General features: G+C 41.5%; 1 protein-coding gene across 3 annotated transcripts in view; it reads left to right on the forward strand.

Annotated features, from left to right (window-relative positions):
• The window catches only part of LOC119725086 (serine/arginine-rich splicing factor 7-like), a 32,421-nt gene extending 5,501 nt beyond the window's left edge, over window positions 1–26,920 (forward strand). For 2 of the 3 annotated variants that reach the window (XM_038196451.1, XM_038196457.1), the window contains exons 2-7: window positions 648–890; window positions 2,855–3,034; window positions 6,103–6,162; window positions 8,539–8,598; window positions 14,979–15,025; window positions 24,965–26,920. In XM_038196451.1, the coding sequence (XP_038052379.1) occupies window positions 661–890; window positions 2,855–3,034; window positions 6,103–6,162; window positions 8,539–8,598; window positions 14,979–15,006 (558 nt within the window). In that variant the 5' untranslated portion in view covers window positions 648–660 and the 3' untranslated portion in view covers window positions 15,007–15,025; window positions 24,965–26,920. Of the gene's footprint in view, window positions 1–647; window positions 891–2,854; window positions 3,035–4,621; window positions 4,931–6,102; window positions 6,163–8,538; window positions 8,599–14,978; window positions 15,026–24,964 lie in introns of those variants that run through there. The other variant, XR_005270685.1, reaches the window with a different exon arrangement.
• Window positions 26,921–27,236: the final 316 nt, after the last annotated feature.

The raw sequence follows: 27,236 nt of genomic DNA on the forward strand, positions 1-27,236 counted from the left end.
TAGCTCATAAATTTGGCCAACCTCCCTTAATAAGGGCCACACTGTACCCAAAAATGTAGAACTTTGTCAACTTTTGATTTTCATATTTAGACTTTGTAGATATATTTACACTTTAGTAGCTTGAGTATTAAACTCTGCTTATCGCAATGCGATACGCATTGGAGCTGGAGTTACTCAAGCCAACACTTTGGAAGCATACCGGTACTAAACCTCTTTAAATCGATGGAAAGCAAGTCCCTCCTTTCTCAGTGTCTATTTTTCGTGTAATTTCAAGGCTTGTTTGCACACATTTGCATACCTAATTTCCAACGCGCGCGTACGTACACAAGTATGCGCGTAATTCGAAGCCACATGACATTTGAACATGCGTACATCATCACAGGTTGCGTGATGCAGCCTGTTTTTCGCACACTATTCTCAACATACCAGTAAGAGCAGAGAATGTCGTGTCTAGGTTTTATGAGGTGTCTATGGTTACGGCAGTCGACCGTCTAGCTCCTTGACTTCATCGAGATACCGAACTGGCCAATAAATTCTTGACCGTTATTTCAACGAAATATGAAAATCCTCCAAAGCAGAAGCTGCTGATCATCAGACTCGATTGTCTGTTTTGACCAGGATAAAAAAAATGTAGTTTTGTGTTGCAGACAACCCACTGACATGGGGAAGTACAGCAGTGATGAAGAAAACAGCGACGACGAAGGAGAGCGGACCCGCGTCTACATCGGCGACATCAACTATGAGACGTCCCGGACAGACCTGGAGAAAGCCTTCAAGAAGTTTGGCCCGCTGTTTGAGGTGTGGTTGGCCCGGTACCCACCGCTCTTTGCCTTTGTCGTCTTCCAGAATAGGAAGGATGCGGAGGAGGCCGTGCGGGAGATGAATGGAGAGTGAGTAGACATTAGGCTCAGTGCATCGAGTCATGGGCGTCGCCAGGATTTTTTCCAGGGGGGGGGAGCAAAGCAAATTTTTCCTTAACCCTAACAACCCTGAGCCCATCAAGCTCCAACAGCGGGTTTTGCTTGATTTTGGCAGGGTTGGTACCGAACACTGGCCAGTGTTGGACTTTGATTGACTGGGTACCAAAGGCCCAGGGAGACCCTGTTGAATTTTGTGAGGTTCGGGGCAGAAGGGCATGAGATTTGTGAACACGTTGGAGTTCACTGGCATTTCTTCGTGGGTATGCTCACCCACGGTCCTCAGCACAGCTTGTGGTCAAATGTGCATGTACATATTGCTTTATTTTGTTAGGTTTGGTACCATCCCTATCCAATCACTCGACAATGCATAGGCCAATCCATACCAAGTCAATCAAACTCCAACAGTTGGAGTTTGGCAGGTTTAGTTTTTTTTCCCCTAGCGACGCCCATGCATCAAGTTAAAATAATGGGGTCCATGACACAAAGTTTAACCCTAACCACCCCAACTCCATCAAAATCCATTCCCCGATTTTGGCGGATTTTAGGGGACTTGGTCCAGTGGGCCTGGTGTGACTAAGTATTGATGGAGTATGATGGACTTGAGCCTAATGGCCTGAAGCAGTGCTTGGGGTTTCCAATTGACTCTGCCTACCAGTACTGCTATTGTCATACATTGTAAGCCATGTGTATTGGTAAGTCTATCAATGTCAACCAGAACGTCGGTGGTGGGTTCCATTGTGTCATTTCTTGAATATGGTCCGTGGAGGGGTGACCACTGCCAACATCCTGCGGCAGTGACTGTCAATATGTTGAGGCTTGGCCAGTGACATCCTGGAGCAGTACGGAAGATTTCAAGCATAATCCAGGCCAATATTTATGCATGGTTGAGCAAAAACAAGGTCCGGCCCAAGGCCTTGACAAAGTGCATCCTACCATGTAACCTCAATCCTCCAAATTCCTCCACTTTGGCAAAGAGGATTTTGAAGGATTCAGGGCGGTTTAATAGGGTTAATGGAGAAGCCATTGTGTGCGCTATTGTTCAAAGCCACTTCCTCATGACGGGTTATCTGAACAGTAGCTTCACAATGCTTTCTCCATTGAAAGGTCCTTCGTGATAGAATTTATAGCGTGCCCGCATTGGTCGAACACTGTGGTATTGTTCCAGCTGTTTTCCCATTGCATGTTCATGCAGTTGCAAAATGCACGATAGTATGATATGGGCAGTGCAATATGGACGGTACAATATGGGATAATACCCCACAGCTGTTGTCATGGATTGACCAATCAGGCTCCAGGACTCAAGTTTGTTTGAAGATCAATCAGTGTTGTAGTTGAGTACTTTTTTCCGAGTACCGAGTACTGCCGAGTACTTGAGTTAGCGAGTACGAGTACTAGTACTTCCGAGTACGAGTACTACCGAGTACAAGTTTAGGTCTCCGAGTACGAGCACTTGTACTTCCGAGTACGAGTCCGAGTACTTGTATTCCGAGTACAAGTACTATTTCCGAATACGGCCATACCGCAAATGACTCATTGTGCATAATTGGCCCAGGCCCAGTCAGACCGATATACAGACCCACTCACGGCTAGCTGTTAAATGTGTTTGTCCGGACATAAACAGAGAAAAATCAGGGAACTTTGAATTCTCTGCAAGCCAATCAACCATTTCCAACTGAAAGTATCGATAATAAAATAAGGCTGTGGTAAGTCAAGCTGTACCATTTTTCGAGTTCTGCTATTCGAGTACGAGTACTTTGATGATCGAGTACAATTTCGACATGTCGAGTACGAGTACTTTGCTGCCCGAGTACGAGTACTGTCATTTCGAGTACGAGTACTTTGACACTCGAGTACGAGTACAAGTACTCCAAAAAAGTACTCGAGTACGAGTACTACAACACTGATATCAATGTTATTATTTTGATCCCTTTCAGGACGATCCGTGGCTCTCGGGTGCAGGTCAACGTTGCTCGTCCTCGCAACCGCGGCCGGATGGGCTTTGGCCGGTCCACCTTCCGTGATTCGGACATCCGTTGTTTCCATTGTCGGGAGCGGGGCCACATCGCCCGGCACTGCACACGCTTCACGTCGGGCTATCGCCGCTACTTCAGCAGGTTGGTACCCCGCTATAATACATGTCGTGCCATCTTTACGGCTACCGACGTGTACAAATATACTACCCTTCAACAAACCCACTCGTACTCTTCATTTGTGCCATCACCCTATCCAACGGCGCTGGTGACTTCTAATTGCTTTCACAAAATTTAGTGAAGAAACGCATAATGTTGTTAAGTTTTGGGGGTATTTTCACACTATCGTCTCTCCTACATGTACCTGTGTTGAAATTAACACAGGTTCACTGCCCGAGGGAAGGTATAGGCCAGCCGTTCACACTGTACACGGGTCGTTCGTAGATTTTGGATTTTGTACCTGGGTAGAGCCTCTCAATTAACTCTGGTCCCAACCAGGCGTGTGATTTTCCCCGTGTACAGCGCCAGACCCATGTACCAGGCATGCAACTTTTTCTCGGATCAGCTGATTTCCTCGTATTTTTACTTCTCATGAATGCCATTACAAATTGGAAAACACTGTACAAAGAATTGTGTGGTTTGGAATTTCCTCGTTTTTTTTTTTTTTTCTAAAATCCCAGTTGCATGCCTGATTTACATGTAGAAGGCATGTTGGATTCCTGCTAGTGTGAAAAAGGTCCCTGAAATGTCCCTTGTTGGAGCCAGACCAACACAGGTACATTGTAATTTGGACAGTGACAAAGGCCCATAACAGGCATTTTAAAAAGGCCAAAAAAAATAATAGTTCTGCTTCCCGTTTCCTTACCTATCCTATTCTGACAGCCCCTACCCCAATTTTTTTATGGGCAAAATGAGGGGGAAAAACCAAAAACCATCAATTTCTTCCTTTACCTTTGACAACACGCTTTCATATGATAGTGCACACAAAAAATTGGCCAAAAAAAAAAATTCCCTACCTATACCTACCTTCCTATCAAATGCCATGTAATTGGAAGCAGAACTATTTTTTTTGGCCTAAGCTGTTCACGCATTTCATGCATACATGGAAGCATTGACCTCCAGTTCAACAAAATCTATCCAATGAGAGCTCAAAGAAATGAGAAGTCACCAGTTGCCCTGGATACCGAGATGAGGGCTGTTGAGCTGCCATTTTGAAATACTGTACAGCAGGTTTAGTCTAGATTTGTGATTCATACCGTACATGTACTTCCACTGGTTGTAAAAAAAATTATTCAGAATATACTTTTTGTTAAGTGACCAATGCAACAGTATTTTCTCTTAACTTTTTATATTGAGGCAGAACAAAAATCTTGAATTTGTTTTTGGTTTGAACACTAAACTACAAATTTGGTACCATATTCACTCATGCCCAGCTACCCAGAATGCATTGCATATATCAAAAACGTCTAAACAAAGAAGTTTGAAAAAACATAATGCTAATTAAGATAATATTTATGCCCTCTATTGGATATAATAACCATCGTCATATGTTAAATGAAAATTGGACTTCAATATTTTAGTTTTCTGCAATCTTCTTTTAGATGTTCCAATGTTCCAAGTTAGAAACACTGCTTAAAATCAAACGTCTGAGTTTTGTAATCATACCGACAGTTTGTTCATATCACTGAATTCATATTTTTCATTTGCTGGTATTTTGTACATAACCTCTAGGCTGGTGTGTGGGCTTTGTTGTTGGTTGCCATTGGCTGCGATGGTGTCAGGATGAGTGGAAAAAATGTTGGGGAATTAGTGTGGTGATGATGATGTCGTTAAAGTTGCCGAGAAAACAAAATAAAAGATCCCTCTTGGCGCAAAGCAGTTGGTGTTGTGGTTTGGTCCAATGCCCCTCCTCCACTCACGATGTTGGTTCTCTGGACTGTGATTGGTTGGCAAGGAAGCCCCGGAGACTTGTGATTGGTTGGTTGTGAGTTGGCGGCTGGGTCATTTGGCAAAAGAATATGGTTTTATAAAAATCATATGGTAAGTGCGAGTGCAATTCATTTTTGATGTTTTGGGTTTTCGTTTGTTTTTGTTGTTTTTCTTATTACTACTTGTATGATGGTTTTATAAGTTTTGTTGGCTTTTTCCCCTGCAATACCACAGAATTATCTCACATAAACCATTTTTTAAGCCACACTTCACTTATCTGTTAATCTGCCCTGTCAGTGTTTTAACCCTAACCCCTTGAGCACTTTTACTAGAAAGTATCCAGAATCCGCCAAAATCCACCAATTTTGTCATGCAAAAAAATGTTGGTGTCCTGAGTCCATCAGAATCCACCAGTATAGTACATACATGTATACCTCATATAGCCAACTGCTGAGATCCTGAATCCATCAAAGTCCCCCAAATGCTCGATATGGAGGTATCCTGAATCCATCAAAATCCTGCAGTACCGCTAGGTTTTACTGTCCTGAATCCATCAAAATCGCCCAACTTTTTCAGTATGGAGGTATCCTGAATCTGCCGAAATCCTCCAAAACAGGGCAGTGGATTTTGATGGATTAAGGTACCGGTACATGTATGTACGTGTACGTTAGGGTTAAAAGGTAAAATAATGTACCCTAAACATAGTTTGACTTGAATATTTTATCCTTCCAAGACACAGTGTACCATAATTTTTTAGATGACATCTATATATAAGTATGTACATGTACCTTCAGCCATGTCCGAATTACTTGGCTACGGCTAGCAATTACACACGGGTCTATGGGAAGTGGCTGCTGCGGCTACCATTAGGCACGTGTGTAAAATAAGCCGTAGCCCAGTAAATCGGACATGGCCTTACATGGACCACAACTTGCTGTAAAGTAGAAAAGAGAACTACCAAGGGACGAAAAAAAGAAACAAGGTTTTTCCTTGATAAATTTGTAATCACTTAAATACGTTTCTTTTCTTTTTTGGTGTTATTTTTCCCATTTGGATATTTAATCAAACATGATTGTATTTTTCAATCCCCTCTTCATTCAAACTTTTGCCAGTGAGTAATTTCCTTAAAAGGGTCCTCTATATTTAAGTGCCAATATTGTGTATACAGCCTCTAACAATAAAAATGTGGATGTTTGAATTTTGTCTGATGTAGCCCTCCATAGCTGCTGCCCACCGACAATTAGAGAAATTGTCACTGAATTTTGTCTGTTCTTCTTTTTAAGGTCCCGCTCTCGATCTCGCTCGCCTCGTAGGAGCCACCGCAGCGGCAGTCGGGAAAGAAGGTAAACTTTTGACAAAACGTGTTGAACTTTGGAGATTTAGATTTGAAAGGAAACTAAAGGTTTAGCCATACTAGTCTTGGCCTCAGACTGGATTTGGAATTGTGTTCAGCTGAACCAGCCAGTCACTTACAGGCATGGTCATGCTGTTGTGGCAGTAGAGGGCGCTATCACCAAGAATCAAATCCAGTGTTGGGAACTTTGAGCCTTGGATCCAAGTTATTCCGAGCATTCGTCGTGCCCATGCACTAGCTTGAATATAGCGTGCATGAGGTATGCTCCGAATTCTGAAGGCTGAATGCCAAAGTTCTAAAGTCTGCATTTGATTCATCTTGTAGATGGCGCCATCTACTGCCGTGGTTCTAATACGTCCTTAGCAGTGCCATCTTTCAGCGCACACGAGTTATTGCACTGTAAAGCGTTTCACGGTAGCGGGCGCCCTTATAAACACGCGCCAACTGTCCGCAAGGGATGCCTTGGCAATTTCATATTTTTGTATGTGCATTTGCATGCGTGCAAGGCGTAGCATGTCTGCTTTCTGTGCGTACTGCAGTTTTCCAAGCCTTGCGTGTACAGCGTGCAACGAGCCTTGAAGCGTTGTCGGATGAAAATGTCGACTGCGTGGACGAAACAATAAATTTTGCATCAAAGAAGCTGGGCCTTGGATGGCTAAAAATCAGTACTCTAAGTCAATTTGGACGTAAAATGGAACAGCTCTTTTGTTTCCACCAATTTGCATTTGCTGCTATTTTTGCATATTAAGTCAAACCCTTTTGCAAAGGGAAATTCCAAAGACGTTCTTGCGTGTGGTTCATCGACCGAATCAGGTTCGTGAACTACCCCGCTAGAAATGTCTTGCACCGAGACTACGGCCGTGGAAGAATAACTGCTCGTTTTTAATACTAATTATTTCTGGTAATGAAACCAAGGATTCCTCAAAAATACTGGTAGTGTAGGCACTGCAGCTTGCTAGCCTGAAGAAACCTGTCATGCCTGTAGAGAGAAGACAATGAGAAGAAGTTACAGCTTTAGCGGTGGGGGGAAAACCCCAGAAGAATATTCTGGGGAAACCCATGGAATCAGGTAGGGACTGAAAAATTAATCCACATGTGGACCAGGGTAGGAATCGAACCCAGGTCACAACGGTGGAAGGCAAGGAAGGAAAAGCTAGGCCAACCTGACCGGCCGGCAGTTTTGACCCCATCATTGTAACTATGTTATCATCTCTGTACAGGTTGTCCACATATGAGAACCTGGACCAAAATAACATTCATAAATACCTCAGACAGTTTGCCGACTCCTATTGGTCGAGGGCCTGTCACGTGGGTGGTTTTAAACCGCCAGTTAAACGCCGCTGCGTTTTGCACCACATCACAAAGTATGCGCCGCGTGCGTGCTGATTTCCATATACATGTAAGCAGATTTTTAGCATTACGCACGCGAGTTGCGAGGCACACACTATAGATAGGCCAGAGGGGTGTTTCGCAAAACAGGAAGTCAAATTGTTTTCTCCACAAAGCAAAAGACCTCACTGTACACACTTGTATCATGCTGCATTGTCACATTGATGTGGCAGTATTATCGTGCGGACCTTTTTGAACAATCCGAATTGCAACTTCCAAGATTTGAATTTTGGGGTTGGGCTTCTTTAACTGGTACCCGGTTCCCATACAACCCGTAAATACACCCTAAGGTTGATTGTTAGTCATTTAAAGATATAGTCCATCATTTGTAATTTGTGCATTTTGTTCATTTGAAGCAACAAAAGTGTTCAAAATCTAATGAAGGATACTGAACAACTAATCTGATGAAGTTTCAGCTCAGCTTCAGCTGTATATTCTGAGAAAAACAGCATTCTAGGATCTCAATTTCAAATCAAAAGTTGCTGAATCATGTTTTGAAGTGTTTTGAATTGCAGCTACATGTACCGGTATACGCGATGTCGCGCACTGATCCGACGAATTATAGCAATCGCGCGCATCTGTGCGTCGTGCCAATGCTTGCGCGCGCTGCACCGAATAACAAAACGAACTACTAATTTAGATTTTCCTACGGTGCATCTTAAGACGCACCGTGTGAAAGGCCTTCTTTCGTTGATTACTTCAAAAAGATAGCTTGCCAGAAAGATTAATTTCACAGGGAGTTTAGTCCACTTACTATCTTTCAACCAAGTATGTTTTTCAACAATAATACGCCAGTTACTTTTTCAGATGGCTGCAAATGATGGACTATAGCTTTAAGGGCTACCTTACTTTTCCATGTACAAGAATCGTGAAAATATTTTATAAAGTTCCCATTGTATTCAATGTTGTTTGAATCGCCTCCATGGTATTTCAGTAGTTTCATTTTTTTTCACCCATTTTTTCCCTGTTTTTCTAGAAAGCGGAGTGCTTCTCATTCCCGTAGTCGAAGCCGCAGCCGTGATCGTGAACGTCGTAGGTAAGAGAATATTTATTTATCCCATGCTAGTCTTTACATTTAGTTGAGTTCATGTACATGTACATGTATATTATAAGTTATCCCGCGAGCGCGAGTGGAACACGGAATAAAATAGTGTGTCTGTGTTCCACATACCACGAGGCCGGTATGTGGGACACAGACGCACTACATTTTCCGTGTTCCACGAGCACGAGCGTGATAACGAATTTATCTTCAAGCAAACTTGACGCGTAGTACAGTTTGGAACGAGCACGCTTTACACGGACATTCAGCAGTTCAGTGTTTGCAGCTAAAATGTTGCTCGCATCTTGGAACAGCAGAATACGCGGAATGCGGTATGGACCGAGGCTGTGCTACATGGTTATATGTAGCACGTCTTGTTGCCATGGATCCACCAATCAGGAATGAGGATTCAAGTTTACTTGAAAATAATACCATGTGTCTAACTTGTACAAGTACTTTGACATGAGTATGAGCACGAGAACAAGTAAGTTCTTTGAGTACGAGTATATGAGTTTTTTTTCCTTTAGTGTAGGTACAAATCCTAGTACATTTCAACAAGTACGATACAACTACGAGTACTAGTACTTTTTCCGTGATGCAAGTACATTTCAGTTGTTAATTATAGTGTTGTTCATTTTTTGAATAATTTAGCATTCAATTATTTTAACTTTTCTTTGATTGAATATGCAAGTATTCAAACATTGACACAGACTTAAAAACAAATTTTGTGAATATCAAGCATGTATTGATGTTTATTCGAGGTACGTACATGTAGCTGACTGCTGTAGTTGATATCAGATTTTAAAGATTGAAATTAAGTGTATATCCTTACGGAAGCTCTCAAGTCCTGCATGTGAAGTGGCTGTTCCCAAAAATCTTGCATTTGACAAAGAATGAAACCACTTAACTGTACGGTGCCACGATTCACCGCTATGCAAGTTTCCACTCAACGATCGATCAATAAGAAAAAGACATTTAAGGTCAGCTTAGGCTATTAGCATAATGAGCACCACCCCCAAAACCTCACATGGACGATTGAACCAAGGCTCTCTATCATCTCCAACTGATTTGCACAAAAAAGTGGCCGCATGAGGTCGCTGTTCGCTCTGTATTTTTACATGCACTGCAAGGCGAGGATATGATGCCAATTGATTTCCGCGTACGGACAAATAACGACGAGAGCCTTGACCAAGGCTAGCACAGCCCTAAGTCTTGCAGTGATTGGCAACTATTTACCGTTATGAGTCAACCAGATTCATAGCATACAATTTCTTGTCTCTGATGTTAATATGCTGCCAGGCCATGATCAATGTTTCATGCCTTTCATATGTGTTATGCATACATGTTCGTGTTCTACATAACCCCCGAGGACAGACACACAAAGGGAGAAGAACAGATCCTTTCAGTCTTCCGGCGTTGGGTCTTTTGTTCAAAACGGTCCTCTGTCGTAGGTTCATGTGCTTAGTCTATGGGAGAGTGTTATATTAAAGGGACATAGGGAAACACAAAGCATTGTCCTCGGGAGTATAGCAAGTCAAGAGTGTCTGTAATAGCTAAATATTGATGGGCATGTTGCAACATTGATACATGTAATTACCAGGAAACAAATCTACCAATGTAATGAGAAAGTGTACAAGTTAAACTGCTAAAAGTAATGATAGGGATGGTACCAAATACATGTACCCTGTGAAATTATTCATCCTGAAATGGTATCATTCGGAGAATAACAATCAATGAACACTGTTTAAGGTGGTTTAAACCAAAAAAAAAAGTTACCTGCGTTAGCAATGGAATCTAGTTATGAGACCCAACAAATTAAAAAAGTGCATACAATGTATGTGCACAATGTATGCTTTTCTCTGATTTCTCAAAATGTACGTGTAATATAGCCACTGAGCTTAAACTTTCTTAAAGGTACAGTCCATCATTTGTAATTTGTGCATTTTGTTCGTTTGAAGCAACAAAAAAGCTCATAATCTGAAATGGGTCCTGAACAACTAACCTGATAAAGTTTCAGCTCAGCTTCAGCTGTATATTTCGATAAAAACAACATTCTGGTATCTCGATTTCAAATCAAAAGTTGCTAAATCATGTTTTGAAGTGGGCCTGAATTCAGCGTCCGAGACACGTTCTCACTCAGCCAATTGCAGCTACGCGATGTCGCGCACTGATCTGACGAATTATAGCAAGCGTGTGGGTCGTGTCAACGCTTGTGCACGCTTCGCTGAATAAAAAAAAACGAACTTCTAACGGAAATTTCCAATGGCCTTCTTTCGTTGATTTCTTCAAAATGACAGCTTGCCAGAAAGATTAATTTCACAGGGAGTTTAGTCCCCTTACTATCTTTCAACCAAGTATGTTTTTCAACAATAATTACATCAGTTACTTTTTGGATAGCTGCAAATGATGGACTGTAGCTTTAACCCTAACCACCCCAACCCTTCAAAATCCAACTGCATGTTTTGTTTGATTCGGTTGGAGTGAGTACTGCACTAGTCAACTGATTATGCTTTACATGGGATCAGGCATACATGTACAACCACCATAATCAGAGTCAAACAGTTTGGGTGTGGAGTTTAGGTGTTGGATTTTGCAAGAATGAGGAAGGATCCTAGTAAATCACGCAAGGGGGTTAAGGGTTAAGCTTTTGAGGAAAATCAATGCACAAAGAACAAATAATCCTACGTACCGTTTAACGTTGAAACGGTGGATGAAAGGTTTGCTATCAAAAATCATTCATACATGTAAATACCTAAGACAGTTTACGCATTCCTATTGGCCGAGAGCCCGTCACGTGGCCAGTCTTAAACGGATGATAAAGACATGGCTAGCTGGTCTTAAACACTTTTTCGGTGTCACATGAAATTTGGACTCCCATGAAATGCAGTGCCTTTTAACGTTTCATTGGTTGAACGTTCACATTCCTCACGTATGCATGACCAATACTACCAGTGAATCAGTATTTCATGGTTCGAAATTCACACTACACCAGCCCAGCTGCGTTTTGCACGACATCGCGCAGTACGCGTGACGCGCACGCCAATGTCCTTATAAGGTAACGAGTTGTGGAGGGGCATTCCATATTATAGTCAGAGGGGTGTTTCGTAAAACATGAAGTAAAATTGTTGAACAAAAAGGTTGGCAACGTCTAGTTTTTGACTTATTTTGATTTTTGGACTGAAAAGATTTGGGGTTTTTTACCGAAAAGAAATTTAAGAATGGGAATAAATATGTGTTCGGTCGGTATTAAACACTCTGTTTAAGACCGGTGGGAGTCTGGATGGGTGATAATTACCCGAGGCGAACCCATCCAGACTCCCAACGGTCTTAAACAGAGTGTTATATTACCTTCCGAACACACATTTATTCCCTTATTTAAATTAAACGTTGATCCCCACCTTACAGGCCAACCATACTTTTATCCCAATGTCAGAGTTGGACTTCCAAACACTGTTAATGGCAACACTTCTTGTTCGTTCCTAAAAGAAAAGAAAAAAAGAACATAACCTTGAGATCACATCACATTACTTCCGCTTCAAAGCTTAACTGAAGACAATTAGATTATCAAATCATCTGGTCTGATGGGTTTCCTCTTTTGAATGGCTTCAGAAACCAAAAATCTAAAAGCTCTCACATTAAGAGGTAAAAAATCAGCGTCTCCTTATCTGATTACTGTGAAGTCAGTATGGTTAAGAGCTGAAATTTTCGCTTCCTGGAGTAAATTTCAGTCATTAGAGTCGTTTCAAATTGTTCTCCACTCAAAGGAGGGAAACCAGAATATTAGATTTAGGCCTAAAACTCTTTGAAATTTGTCTGTCTAAAGAGGTTTTTTTTAGCCTTTTGTTGCTCAAGTGACATGCATCAACGTTGAGTTATTAAGATTTTGACAGCCAAGGACAAAAGACACAAAAAGGGCTTTCAAAAATTGGGCAGCGTTTGATGCACTTAGGAGTGTTCCGAGGCTCGAATAAGTCAAAGTAATTCCTATTCAGAAGCACTTTCAATTAGATTTATTTCCGTCTTTGAATCTTTTCTCCACCAACTGGTAAATAGACTTCAGATGCCTTTGCTGCCTAAAGACCAACATTAAATTTCCTTTTTCTGATCAAAAACTGCACCACTCAGTCTCGCCGCATTTGCGCGCGCCCGCAGAAATTAAATTACAAGTTGGGTGCACTGTCAGTCATTCGGGCAACAATACTTTTTACAAGGATCTGAGTGCACGCTTGATTGTGTTAATGGGACGCCGAAAATTTGGCTATTAACACTGTGGTACATATTTTGAAGACTACGTACACTGTCAAAGTGTCACAGTGCCATCACCTCAGTCCTTGTAGAATGACTTCTGGTCTCTGGTGCACATCATTGCACATGTACATTTCCAGATGCACATTTGAACATTATGTAAGTAATACCACATGAATACATCAAGTGACAATCTCTGCAGATGATGTACGTGTTCTACATAACCCCCGAGGACCGACACGTAAAGGGAGAACAACAGATCCTTTCAGTCCTAGGGAGTTGTGTCTTTTGTTGGAAACGGTCCTCTAGAGTAAGTTTGTGTGCTTAGTCTATGGGAGAGTGTTAGATTACAGGGACAAAGGGAAACACAATGCATTGTCCTCGAGAGTATAGTAAAACACGACTGTATGTGTGTGTGTGTGTGTGTTGTTTTTCCCCTTGATAAATGTATTTCAATATGTTTAGGTTAATACATGGACTAACATGGTACCGTAACATTTTTTTCACAAGTTACATCTGACCAAACCTTCTCCTCAAAAGTCTTGTTGAACTCAATTCTAATGTTTTAAAGCTTCAAAACATAATTACTGTTAGATTGCATAACAGTTTCAATCATGGGCATTATCTATTCGACTGTCCGATCCATATTGTAACCAGGGCCCAATTTCATGGCACTGATTAACAGTTGGCAGAAAAGTTGCTCTAATTACATTTATCTTCAAGAACTAACTACATTTATCTTCAAGCAAACTTGAATCCTCGATCCTGATTGGTCGATCCATGGCAACAAGCCGTGCTACATAATAACCAAGTAGCATGGCCACGGTCCATACCGCACTCTGCATTTTGCACTATTCCAAGATGCGCGCGCCATTCCGTACAAACCACACACGTGTAATAGGATATATTCACTTTGTGTACAGCGTGCGTTTCATCATTCTTGTGCGTCAAGTTTGCTTGAAGATAAATTCGTTATCACACTCGCACTTGTGGAACACGGAAAATGTAGTGTTCCATTATTCTGTGTTCCACGCGCGCTCGCGGGATAACTTATATTATCTTCAAGCAAATTTGTATCCTCGATCCTGATTGGTCGATCCATGGCAACAACATTGTGATATTATACTGTATCGCACGGACCATATCGCACCCTGTGTTTTGCGCTATTCCAAGATGCTAGCAACATTCCAGCTGCAGGCGCTAAACAACTAAAAAGTTCCCGTAAAGCGAGCTAGTTCCAACTTTACTGTGCATCAAGTTTGCTTGAAGATACATTCCTTATCGTGCTCGCGCTCATGGAACATGAAAAAATGTAGTGTGTCTGTGTCCCACATACATGTAGTACCTGGCCTCGTGGTATGTGGGTCACAGACACACTACATTTTTTCAGTGTTCCACTTGCACTCGCGGGATAACTTATAGTGTAGGCTACATAGCAGAAAGGTGTGCTAACCTTAAGCACAGCTACATGTGCATGTACCGGTAGTTGCGCACGCATGGAAATATCTTTTTTTTACGTCACTGATTTAAGCAACTTTTTCCTCTGAGGTAAGCAAGTTGCCTTTTGCTGTGCTTACTGCTTATGGTCTCCATGAAATAGATGGAGGCTCTGTTAGCAGAAAATTGGTTGTGCTTAGCAGCGCAATGAAATTGGGCCCTGATAGAATGTTTATAATTTAGACTGACAAAAAGCAATCAGTTGTTATTTATGGATTTCTCATTGTACATGTACTACTCTAGCATACATGTAAAAACAAACTCCTGTGTCTAATAAGCATAATGGAAGCAATAAACTGACAACCGTTTTTTCCATTGCCATTGCCTCGAAAGCAGGAGATCAAATTCTGATCAAGCACTTGACAAATTAATCAATAAAGAGGCATCGTATTTCGGGGACCCTTGCCATTTTCTGTTCGTGTAGCAACAAAAAAAGATGAAATCACTCTACAGCATGTACTCATGGGATCAAACAAAGACTAGAATAGATCTTCGAGATATTCTAGCATTTAAAGCTTTTGTGTTCTGTGAAAGTCTTTGACTACGATGTAGTGAATCTCAAAATGCTGAAACCCTATATCCATGTCTAGCACCCTGGCTCTGTGTCACCATTGTTTTTTGTCTTTAACCACCAGGAGCCGGACTGAACAGGCAGCATCTTAGTAAAGACAGCTTGTGAAGGGTAGGCATATCATTTCACTTGGCTTTTCTTTTAGTTGTTGAACTTGGACTTGCATATCTGGATAAGGTTTCTGATGTGGATTCATTGCATGAAAGATTTGACCTAAATGGAATGAGCTCTTTGGACTTGTAACTTTAATAGCAGCTCTGTTCAGTTCTCTCTTATTTCTCAAAGGATTGAACGGTGCTGATGGCCCTTGCCAACTTGTTACTTAGGGAATAAATATGTGCTTGGCTGGTATTAAACAAACTTGTACGTTTAAAACGGGCTAGGGGCCTGGTCACGGATAACGGCCCGAGCGTGGGCCGAACATAAATACCTTTCAGTCATAAAGTCAAAACAAGTCAAAAATTCACAATTTTCAAACTATTTTGTTCAATAATTTTACCTCATGTTATGGGAAACACCCCTCTTGCCATGTCAGTGGTATGTGCCTCGGGCGCGTAGTACTAAAAATCTCCTTTTATGGTATTAATGAATGATTATTAATTTGTGGAAAAGGAGCCAAGGATTCTTCAACAGTGCCTAATTCACCGTAGCTCCCAAGTCTGAAAATAACAGTTGAGTAAATTAACAATTGGGGAAAATAATATTCTGGGGAGAAGAATCAGGTAGGGGTGCAAACCCAACCACATGTCAGTATGGTTGGGATTGGAACCCGGGCCACAAATGTGGAAGGCGAGGGAAGAACCACTGCGCCAACCTGACTCCCCAAGACGTTGTGTAAGTTCCAATTGGGCTTTCTTGAGAGACAGACTTATTATCCCACAAACACAGTAGTCTTTGCACAGAAAAGACAAGTCGTTACACTACTCGCTGCCACATCTAATTCAATCGTGGTCCGCTCATAAGTCCGACGCCTCATAGGTCCGACGCCTCATAAGTCCGACAAAATCGCATCCCCTTACCAAATAAAGTCCCATAAGTCCAACGCCCTCATAGGTCTGATGCCTCATAAGTCCGACGCCTCATAGGTCCGACGCCTCATAGGTCCGAGGCTTCATAAGTCCGACAAAATCGCATCCCCTAACCAAATAAAGGCCCATAAGTCTGACGCCTCATAGGTCTGACACCTCATAGGTCCGAGGTCTCATAAGTCCGACAAAATCGCATCCCCTAACCAAATAAAGGCCCATAAGTCCGACGCCTCATAGGTTCGATGCCTCATAAGTCCGACAAATTAAACACCTCGTTTTTCCGACGTCGGACTTATGAGGCATCGGACCTACATGTATGAGGTGGAACAAATCAATTTTCTGCCTCATAAGTCCGACGCCTTATAAGTCCAAAATTTCGGACTTATGAGGCGTCGGACCTATGAGGCGGGGGACTTATGATACAGCCCCAGTCAATCGACCGCTGATGACCCCGGCAAGCTCAGTGGTGGACTGGTTGAGACGTCTGCACTACTAAGCGTGAGGTAGTGGGCTGAAGTCCCACCCGAATGAAATTTTCACCGTCTCTCATGCAGCATGGAATATACAGTGCTAACAAAATTCTAATGTTATTCACCATACAACCCCCCAATATGTTCAGCCCCAGTTGATTGGTTTTGCAGGGTCCCTTTTTTTTGGTAATTTACAAATGGAATGGAAAGCCATATGCCGTCATGCACCAAAAAGCTTTAAGTCTATTACCAAGTCAAATTGAGATTGTACACTACATGTGTGCATGCATGATAGAGCATGGCAACGTGATAATGCGTGACCGAACTGCAAATTTCCACCATAAACGGGCCGGTACCCAAACCGTGGCACTACCTGAAAACCAGTAATAATGTGTATTTATTAAGAGCACGTATCAACCACAATTGATGCTACATCGGCACTACATCGTTATTACCCTACTCATTGGGCCAATGAAACATTCCAAATACCATCTCAGCTCCCTGGGGAGTACATATATACAGCTGAATGCTGCCATTTCCGCACAAAGCAGCTAAAATCAACCACATAACCATCTCTGCCCTCACAGGAATTGTGGGCGGGGAGAAGCAATGAGTGACAAAGTGCCTTGCCCCAGGCTGGACTCGAACCCACAACCTGCAGAATTACCCGCAGACCACAAATTCAATGCTCCAGACCACTAGGCCACGGCACTCCAGTAAACTGTAATTTATATCCATTGCAATTAGCAGCCGTCTTAGAGATGATGTTTTCAATATTAATTCATTACCAGTGAATGAATTCGAGGTCTACCGGTACCTTTGCACATTATCATGAAACAAAAGCACCCCATGCACTAGTCTTTGTACAAGACTGTATTTGTAGTTTTATTCCCCTATTTTGCAGTCAGTCCACCCTGTGACAAACATAGCTTAACAAGTTGCTGCGGCGGTAGAGGTCTCTATCAACAAGATGAATCAAATTCTTGGCATTATTGGCAGCACTAACCAGGAAATTCCAAACATACAATGTACCTCATGCACTTGCCCCATAAATGTGGCCAATTTACTCGACTACCGTACCTCCGTAAATAAAGGCCACACTTCCACCATGTTCAAAAACATGTAGAACTTCATGTCAAATTGTGATTTTCACATTTAGGCTTAGTTTGTAGTTTATTTTTGCTTTAGAAGCATACTCACCCTCTTCATAGGCTAATCAGAAAGTGCTGCCTTTTTCAGATGTCTTTTTTTGTGAAATTTCCATATTCGTTTGCACACGTGTGCGTATCAAAATTTCACCATGAAATTTCACGAAAATTAGACATCTGAAAAAGGCAGCACTTTCTGGGGTTACTCATGCACATACATTAGATTGTATACAGCACGCATGAGGTATGCTTAGAATTTACCTGGGTAGCGCTGCCAATATTGCAAAGACTGGATTAAGTTCATTTTATTGATAGCGACCTCGCTGCTCTATGGTACAACTTAAGAGAAGAAAATCTAAATGCAGTCTTGGACCAAGACTACCCATGCACACACACCTCAAAATGACTCCAATTTTCTCTCACTTCCAATGGAATCTCCCCAGTCTGACGAAATCAAATCAGGCTGTGTGCATGTATCCGCTCCGTTCACAAGTACCCCCTCACCGGCAAAGAAAGCACAGTTGGGGGTGACTGACCGACGCCATCTTGCCTGACTGCAGTTTTGCCGCGACGCGCGGCCGTACCATGTACCACTGCGTGTACATAGTACAAATCCCCTGGTGTGCATGCGTCACACACAATGAACGGTGCGCGTCAACCAGCTAAATGTCCCGCCCGTGGGACGTCGTTGCTAGGTAAAAGGGCGCCCTCTTTCGATGGTGCACGGAGCCCATAGACCCATTGACTTATTTTGTACATTTTAAATATTTCAATTGTGTACAGTTATCAATCCTCCAAAGCTACCAAATTCCTGTAATTGGAACAATGCCCCATTGTTTCAAGAGCTGAGTATAGGACAACCACATAAGTTGTTAAAATTGTGGACAAAAAACATTAGCTCATTGGAAACATTTATGCTTAAAGCTTGCTCAGTGACTAATACTGTCATGTACTTAAACAACAATGAATCACCAAATATGCAGAAAATTTACGACTCAAAAATTCGAAATTTTTGCATCATTCGGCGCTGAGGCAGCTGTAATGTTCACTGAAGTTTCTGCCCCAAATGACGTCACAGTTTTGCTCATGAATATGCAAATTGACACTAGCTTTAAATACAAAAAGGCACCAACACACCCTTTAAAGTGACAAAATAAAGTTTGACAACAGATTTTAATTGGAATACAAAGGTGCATTTTCAATGATTACATCAAAAAGTTTCATCCTTTTAAATCCAACGTGGATGGCTTACGTGTGGCATCTCCATGGCCCCAGCTTGTCTTCCCACCTCGAGTATTCAGTGTCGAACGGAGTGACGTGACCGTCGCCTTTTAGGAGTTTGAGGTGTCGCTCATCAGCTACGGAGGTGTGATCAGCAGGGTTGAATGTATTAGGGCAGCGGTTAAGACCAGCCTCGTTAGAGGAAGCCTGACAATCCCGGGACATACCGTTATTTCGTTTTACCGTTTTGGATTTCTTCAAAAACAAAAACAGTAAACGCACCGTTGACCGTTTTTTCGTTTTACAGTTTTGTCAAACGGTCAAACGATATTAGGTCACAAAAAACAATGACCTTTTTGTTGTTTTTCTTAATTGTTGAAAGCGATAAACGGTTGGTTACTTCATTTCAGAGTGTTGGTTTACAAGAATGTAACCATGAAAAACGGTCAATAGTCCTGTCGACCATTTTTTGATTTAGGTTCGGCAATTAAGCAATGCACCTAGGAATGTTAATGCGTCCTCATGGGATCGAGTCATTGCCTGGGACCCAAATTATACCCTCTTCACATTTTGTTCTCACGACATAGTTTTCGAACTGGCTATTGAAGAGCCGAACTCCAATTTCCTTCAAATATCTGCAACTTCTTCAAACGTATTACCATCCTGTATCCATTGTAAAAAGTAATGTCCTCCCTTGAAGTTTTCCAGCGCCATTTTTGTTTGCAACTCTTAAGCCCCACCAACTGAATCGCATGAGAAGGGGGTCAGGGTCACGCCAGGAATCACACCACGCATTATGCCGAGGTAACACTTTTTCATGTAAAGCATGGTCCCCCTCCATCCCCCTTGCCCAGCACCACAAAATGCACCACGGACTGTTCACTATGACACTGAAATAAATAAAAAAACAGTCTGTATTCAATACTGACCGTTTTGCTGTTTTTCAAAGTTATTTGTGTAAAACTGTAAAACAAAAATAGTTGATCGTTATGCTGTAATGAATTTTATTAAACTTATAAAACAGAGAAACCGTATTTATCTTAATACCGTTTGACCGTTTTACAAAACTGTAAAACGACAAAACGGTCAATGGTTTGTCTACTGTTTTTGTTTTGAGGAAATGCAAAACGGTAAAACGAAATAACGGTATGTCCCGGGATTCCTGACACATTCTGGTCACATTTTTGTTCACTATAGCCAGCCGGGCTTCTGAAACAGCCGGCCTTGCAATGAAGCGTCCAAAGAGGTCCAGCTCATCCCCCTGCTTTTCAAATTGGCAGCACTTGTGGTGGCCTGGAAATTGAGGGGAAATGACGTTGATCCGACCTAGCCCTCGGTGCCCCATCAATAAATGCCGGTGTTCCCCTGCACCCCCTCTCCCCCACTGTTGCCTTGTCAGCAGTGTCGGTCCCGTTCCCTGATCACAGACGGGGGGGTGTCTTCAAATCCGAACGTGGAACTTTTTATGTGCGAAGCCAATACGACACTGAGTCCTGGGCCTGCTGAAGGGTCTCAGAATAAATAGGATTCTAGATGTACAGTGATGCAATCCGAGGAATTTGGCCATTTTCCCCTGATTTTTTTAATCATGGAGTGGGCCATGATCCAAAGTTGATTTATCATTACTTTTTGTGTTAGTTTTAAATTTCCCAGCGGTAGTCGCCACCAGGCCGGGGGGGGGGGGGGAATCCTTTAAAACCACAGAAACACTCCCACTCCCTGATTTTAAAAGCCCTAACTCAGAAGGAAACCAGTTAAAAATTGTATCTCACAGTGCATTGTAGCTGGTCTGACTGATGTTTATGGCTATAATTAGTACTTTTTTGCGTCAATTATTATTTAGTTCAATAATCTATTTTAAACAAATAATTATACACCATAGGTTTCCCCATCCATCCACTAAAAAGTCTCGGTACACATTCATAACCGGCCCATTCAAGTTTATTTCGATCAAAATTAAAGAATGTCTTGAATCAGGAATCACTCTATATGAACCATTATACACATGTACCTGTATGTATTCATCCGATAGGCTAATAATATGAAATACTGCTTTTCCCTTTTTTTCTAAAAGAAACTTTGCGCCTTTTCTTTGGAAAAGTTTAACACTCCATTGACAACTGCAAATATGTGTTACTTTAATTAAACATGCATATGACTTCTCACAGTAGGGATCAATGTTTTTCGGATGAGTGGGAAACATGTCTGTTCAGTACGGGTATTAGTTTTGCGCTTCTTTGGTGTATCCAATTTAATAAGAGTTTTGAAGGGGAACATCATCACTACCGGCCATTTTGTTTCCTCTATTTTTATGCCAAAAAGAACTCCCACCAATCTGGGGAGAAAATCCAAATGGCCCTTAGGATCGCTAAAGTGTTCGTCACATCCTAAATCTTGTGCTTGATTTCAGGCTTTCGATGTGGTTCTTCGTAATTTATCTCTCTTTAATAATTCAGGATCCACCATGATTGGGTATTATTTCCAATCCATTAATGTATTGGGCAGGCTATTCTACATCGTAAAAAAACAAATCTAAATGCCATGAGAACTTGCCGACCTCCTTAACAACGGCAGACTAGTCGTCCGGAACGAGGGAAAGACGTGCCAGAACGCCAAGTCTTTATGGGGATGGGGCCTAAGATGGCAAAACTACAGCATGTGTGGTCAGAGCCAAATATTATTATTTGGTTGGGAACCCGAGCAAATAAAGCCACTGCATGTTGCCTACTGATGGGATAAATTGTTTAAAAATAAGGGGGCCTGACCATGCTGAACGTTCAGTCCTTGTAGAATCTTGCAAAGGCAAAATGCTAAGTAATGTAGAACTGCATAATGATGAGAAGATGCTTTGAATGGACCGATCCAGTAAGCACCGCCCCATGGTGTTCTGACCAATCACAGCCGTGATTTATGTCCGACGTGCGTGCACAAAAGTCCGACGTGCGTGCACGCGCGTATGAAGCGCGCGGCAGGAAAATGCAGTGTGGCATTCGAGAGGAGCACGTGTTAATTTGCCCGGTGCGCAGTGGGCGGGGCTTACTGGATCGGTCCATTCCTTTTGTTATTGTCGCTGTGGTCCAATGGTTACGGTGTTCGACTCACGTGCTGTGGTACGTGGGTTCGAATCCTGACGGGGAACATGGTGCTTGTGTTCTTGGGCAGGACACTTTACTACAATTGCCTCTGTCCACCCAGGAGTGTAAATGGGTATTTGTGAAGGTAGAGACCAAATTGCGCAGATCTCGAGCTGCTGCAGAAAAATGGTCTCACTCCTGATGAACAGGAATAATAATTGTAAAGCGCTTTGAAACCTAAGGTAAAGCGCTATATAGATTTGTACATGTAAGCACCACTTTATAATTTCAGTTGCATTTTCTCAGATATTTACATCCATGATTCCATTTTTTTTGGCAAGAGCGTACGTGCATAATGTCAGTACTCGTAATTACCCAAAAAAATCTTGAAAAAAGAACATGACAAGACAAAAGCGTTCAGTTTCAGTGATAACATGAAACATTTGGGGTCATTTTGGGCCGAAGTGCACGTAAACCTGAAGGTTGATGTACCTCTAGTGCACACTGTGGACATCTATCCATCAGCTGGAGATCAGTTAGTAATCCCTCTCAGGATGCTGCAAAGCACAGATGAGTGATCAATAAATCCAACTGGGAAAAAAACCGAGTTCCCTATAGACTCTGCCGGTTTTAAGTTTAAATGCCAGAAAAACATGACGGTGTATCTGCAGAAAGACTGCTTTGAACGTGACTTAGATACGGGGATGATGGTCACTGGTCAGGGGCTTATGTGTGGACCCTTGCATGTAGGTTCTTGAAAGAAAGGTCAGCCATGTCTTGAATAGCAATGACACAGTGTCTGAGATTCTGAGATTTACGCATCCTAATAAAACTTCCTTCAGAAAAGTGTCTTTTGTCGAGTTGACTGGTTTTTATTTTATTTATCTCCTAGATTGCATTTTACAGTGGTGTTGTAGTCGAGCCTGTCACAAATCCTCGCAAGTCCATCATATCAGTCCTCACAAGTCCATCATGCGTCACCCAGCCCTAAAATTAAGACAGGAGTCATTGAAATGAACTCTACCAAATGCATTCCTTTGTTATTGTTTATTCCCTTTTGCATGTGACTGGACTTGTAATGGCCTCAACTACATCGCTGTTTTACACTGGCAAAATACAAAGATTGGGAGACTGCAGAGATTGGGAGAAGAAAGAACACAAACTTATTGAAGTGTTTTACAATATAAATGCATTTTGGGTCCTTCTTAAAGGGAAAATACAACATTTGCAAACATCAACAAATAAAACTACCAAATCATTTTGAAATACATTGCTGGACTGTTAGTGAATGACAGTGTAAAGCATCCTGTAAAATCATGGCACCTGGTATACTGACATTTTCAAGAAAAGTGGTATTTTTGTATCAATTTCCAACGCTGGTCGGCCGACCAGCGTTGGAAAAAAACTGGCTTTTTTTTCAAATAGTGGCCCCAATTGACCATCGCACTTGTTTGCAAGACTGGTTCCCTGACCTTACAATTCCCCAATGTATGTAAACTGCTCTGTTTCTTCTTATATGGAGTCAGGGAACCAGACTACAGGAAAATGATTGTTTTTCTTGGTTTTTATAGCATTTTCGAACCCAAAACCTCAAAAAAGTCAGTGTAACTATATTTGCTATATATTTCCAACCCCCCAATTCCATCCATTTCGGCTGAAAATTACAGCAAAAGCAAATGATGTATATTCCCTTTAATTGGCTCAGACCACTCAGTCACGGACGTTACACTTCCTTTCACAATGCTGGAATTGCCCATGTACCTTGTACCGTTGAAGCCTATTTAGTCAGGTGGCTAAGATCTAATTTTCGTCAAGATCGTGACCGCCTGGTCCAAAGCACCAAACTTGGCAGATAGATTCTTATAGACCTAGAGAAGATATTTAGAAGGGGTGACACCCGAAATTCTTTTGGGAAGGGTGCCTAATTTGCATAAATCGTTAATCCCTTCCGTGTAATATATTTATTCCCATATTTTGGTATATTTTTATTTTTTTCATTTTTTTGAAAAGTGTATTTTGGGATTTTACTTACATATCTTTACTTAAATAACATTTTCCAAAGCATATAAGTGACTGAATAATTATGAGGACATAGTAACGATCCAAAATGGCTACTATTATGCCCTAAATTGCGCGCATTTACCTTGTCCCCAGATATCATCAATTAGTCTTGCCAAACATCAGCATTGATGAACTTCAAATTCACCACGTAGCTTACTGGTACAGTTACCCTATTGAAACCGTATGCAAAATCATGTGAACAATGAGAACATTGTGATATTTAGCCCAGGAAACAAAAACTGGGGAAAAAAACGAGGTGTCCATAAATTGGGCTAACAAGTAAGGTGAAGGGTTGCCTAACATGGAAGACTGGAACAAGTTCAAGGAAATTCCCAAAATTATTGTAGAGAAAACGGTTTGGCGTAGACAATATTATTGTAAACAACAATAATCTCTTATTTGGGGGGATTTTGTTGAACTTGTTCAAGTCCCCACGTTACCCTTCCCGTAGTAGCCCAATTTACGGACACCACATTTTCTCCCCTTTTTGGTCTTTAGGGCCAAACATCAAGATGATATCAATTTTCACATGATTTCCCACTTATTTTTGTTAGGTTAACTATGTCAGTAAGTACCTTTGTGAATTTGAAGCTCATCAATACCCACGTTTGGCGAGACTAGTTGATGATATCTGAGGAAAAGGTAAATGCGCGTAACTTTAGGGTAAAATAGTAGCAATTTTGGTGATTTACTATGTCCTCGTAATTATTCAGTCACCAACATGCTTTAGAAAATGTTATTGAAGTAAGAATATGCAAGTAGGATCACCAAAATACCCTTATAATAAAAAAATAAAAATATACCCAAATATGGGAAAAAATATATTACACGGCAGGGATTAAAGATTTATGCAAATTAGGCACCCTTCCCAAAAGAATTTCAGGTGTCACCCCTTCTAAATATCTTCTCTAGGTCTATAAGAATCTATCTGCCAAGTTTGGTGCTTTGGACCAGTCGGTCACGATTCCGACCATATGCCACCTGACTAATTTGCAAAAGTAAAAAATAATTTGTGTTTCTGTCTGGTTTTTTTCTTCTCCATGTATAGGACAAGTTTCCAGCTGGACCAGCTACTGTGAAAGTTTGCAGCCGTTTTCCCATGCAAACTTCATGGTATGGATCAATGATTGTACACCGACTTGTAAATATTGTAACCGCCAGCATTTATATACTGCTGGTTCACCATCAGCAGAGACCCACAGGTTATGTTGTATTCAATTTCCTTTTTTTATTTTTAAATAAAATTTAATACCCGCGTGGGCTATTGACTTTTTTGTTTTACACATGTACATGCAGCTCCTTGTGCAGAAATATACCAAAATACTAGAATTCCTGTGTGAAAACCAAATTTGAAAGCCTGAAATGATTATGCAGCATGTGTGTTGGAGAGATACAAAAGTTGAAAACAAAGAATAAATTCTGAGCAAAAATTTGGAACTGTGAGCATCATGTAGAGTTTAATTGGTATACTTGTTTAAAATTTGGAACAGAACTCTGTGGCGCAGAAGTTTGAAGGATTAATTTCCCGAACAATTACACACATTGTGAACATGAAATGGAAAATTTTTTTGGTACTGTTTTGTTGAAAAAATTTCAGTTGAAATAATTCTATTTGAAATAATTTTATTTGAAATGGAAAACAGTCAAATGTGGAGAAAAAAATTGTTGGCTGTATATAAAGGATTTTTTTTATATATAATAACTCATGAAAATTATTAAGGATGAAAATTATCGGGCTTACATGTATATAATGCTTATGCAAGCATAATCAGATTAAACAAATCTATGTTCTGTTTTGCATGATACATCAACTTGGGCGTAACTCTTGGAGCTGCCAACACAGAAACTTGCTAATCATTGAAAAATTAGTTACTCATTCAGAACAGGTTACCATGTAAATGTTATACATGTACAGTGTATATATGTGTGTAACGTGACTGGTTAATGTTTGCTGAGCACGTGAGTTCGCTATTCGATATTCTTTTTAGGGTGGCGTGGGTGGCTAGTGCCTAAAGCACTCGCCTCTCACCGATGTGGCCTGGGTTCAATTCCTGGTGTCGGACCATATATGAGTGGAGTTTTCGTTGATTCTCTCCTGTGCCAAGAGGCCTTTCTCCGGGCTCTTCGGTTTTCCAGGATCCTCCGGGCTCTCCGGTTTTCCTCCCTCCGCAAAAATCAACACTTTCGATCTCTGGCTGTGCGCAGTGGTCAGATATGGATCGTATGGTCGCTGCCAAAAGCGCCTTTACATGCCCTCAGTTTAACCACATTGTAGCCGCGTCCTTGGCAGTTCTGCTTCTCAGCTGCGAGTAAGGATGATTAGCCCCCGAATTGTTACATGTATTATTGTTCTGGTCAGGCGCTCCATTAAAATGGTCCCATACAGGTTTTGTACAAGTGATAACTTTGCTGTATATAAAGCAGCCCTGCCCTAGTGCCCTGTATACAGTTGAACACCTTTATAACAAGGTTTTGGGGACTTTACAAAATTACCTCGTTATAACCGGTACCTTGTGTTAACAGTAATAAAAAACAAAGACTCGGGACCTAAAATGTTGCTTGTTATAAGCAGGACGTTGTATTAACAGCGCTCTTCTTGTCAGGGTACGGCTGTACTTCTAAATGACCTTTGAGTGTATGCAGCTCTCATTCAAAGCAGAGCGAAGAGCTGTCAGGAGGATCTGTGACTGTGTGATGACGTCAAAGCAAGAACCCTTCTTAATTCACCTACTTGAAAACGTATTAGCTTCTTGTGGTTCATGGCAACATATGACAATACAATAGCAAGTCACCGATGTCGTAAGCCGTACACAATGGCTTGACTAAGACTAACGTCATCACACATTCAGCCTGTTTATAAGCCACAGACAGATTGTGGCTAATCTGGGCTTTATAAATCTTGGCTTCGCCTTCAGCTGTGGCTTCAGGCTACAACATCATGATTAAGTCCAATGAATTGAGAGACTCCACTGCAATACTGGTCCGCTTTCTGTTAAAGGGAAAATACAACATTTGCAAACATCAAAAAATAAAACTACCAAATCATTTTGAAATACCTTGCTGGACTGTTAGTGAATGATAGTGTAAAGCATCCTGTAAAATCATGGCACCTGGTATACTGTCATTTTCAAGAAAAGTGGTATTTTTGTATCAATTTCCAACGCTGATCGGCCGATCAGCGTTGGAAAACACTGGCTTTTTTTTCAAATACTGGCCCCAATTGACCATCGCACTTGTTTGCAATCGATTACAAACCTAAGTTGAACGGGTACGAGCCAGCTAGACTGGTTCCCTGACCTTACAATTCCCCAATGTATGTA

The sequence above is a fragment of the Patiria miniata genome, unplaced genomic scaffold (genome assembly GCF_015706575.1).
Source record: "Patiria miniata isolate m_02_andy unplaced genomic scaffold, ASM1570657v1 HiC_scaffold_1, whole genome shotgun sequence".
In the NCBI taxonomy this organism is placed as follows: Eukaryota; Metazoa; Echinodermata; class Asteroidea; order Valvatida; family Asterinidae; genus Patiria; species Patiria miniata.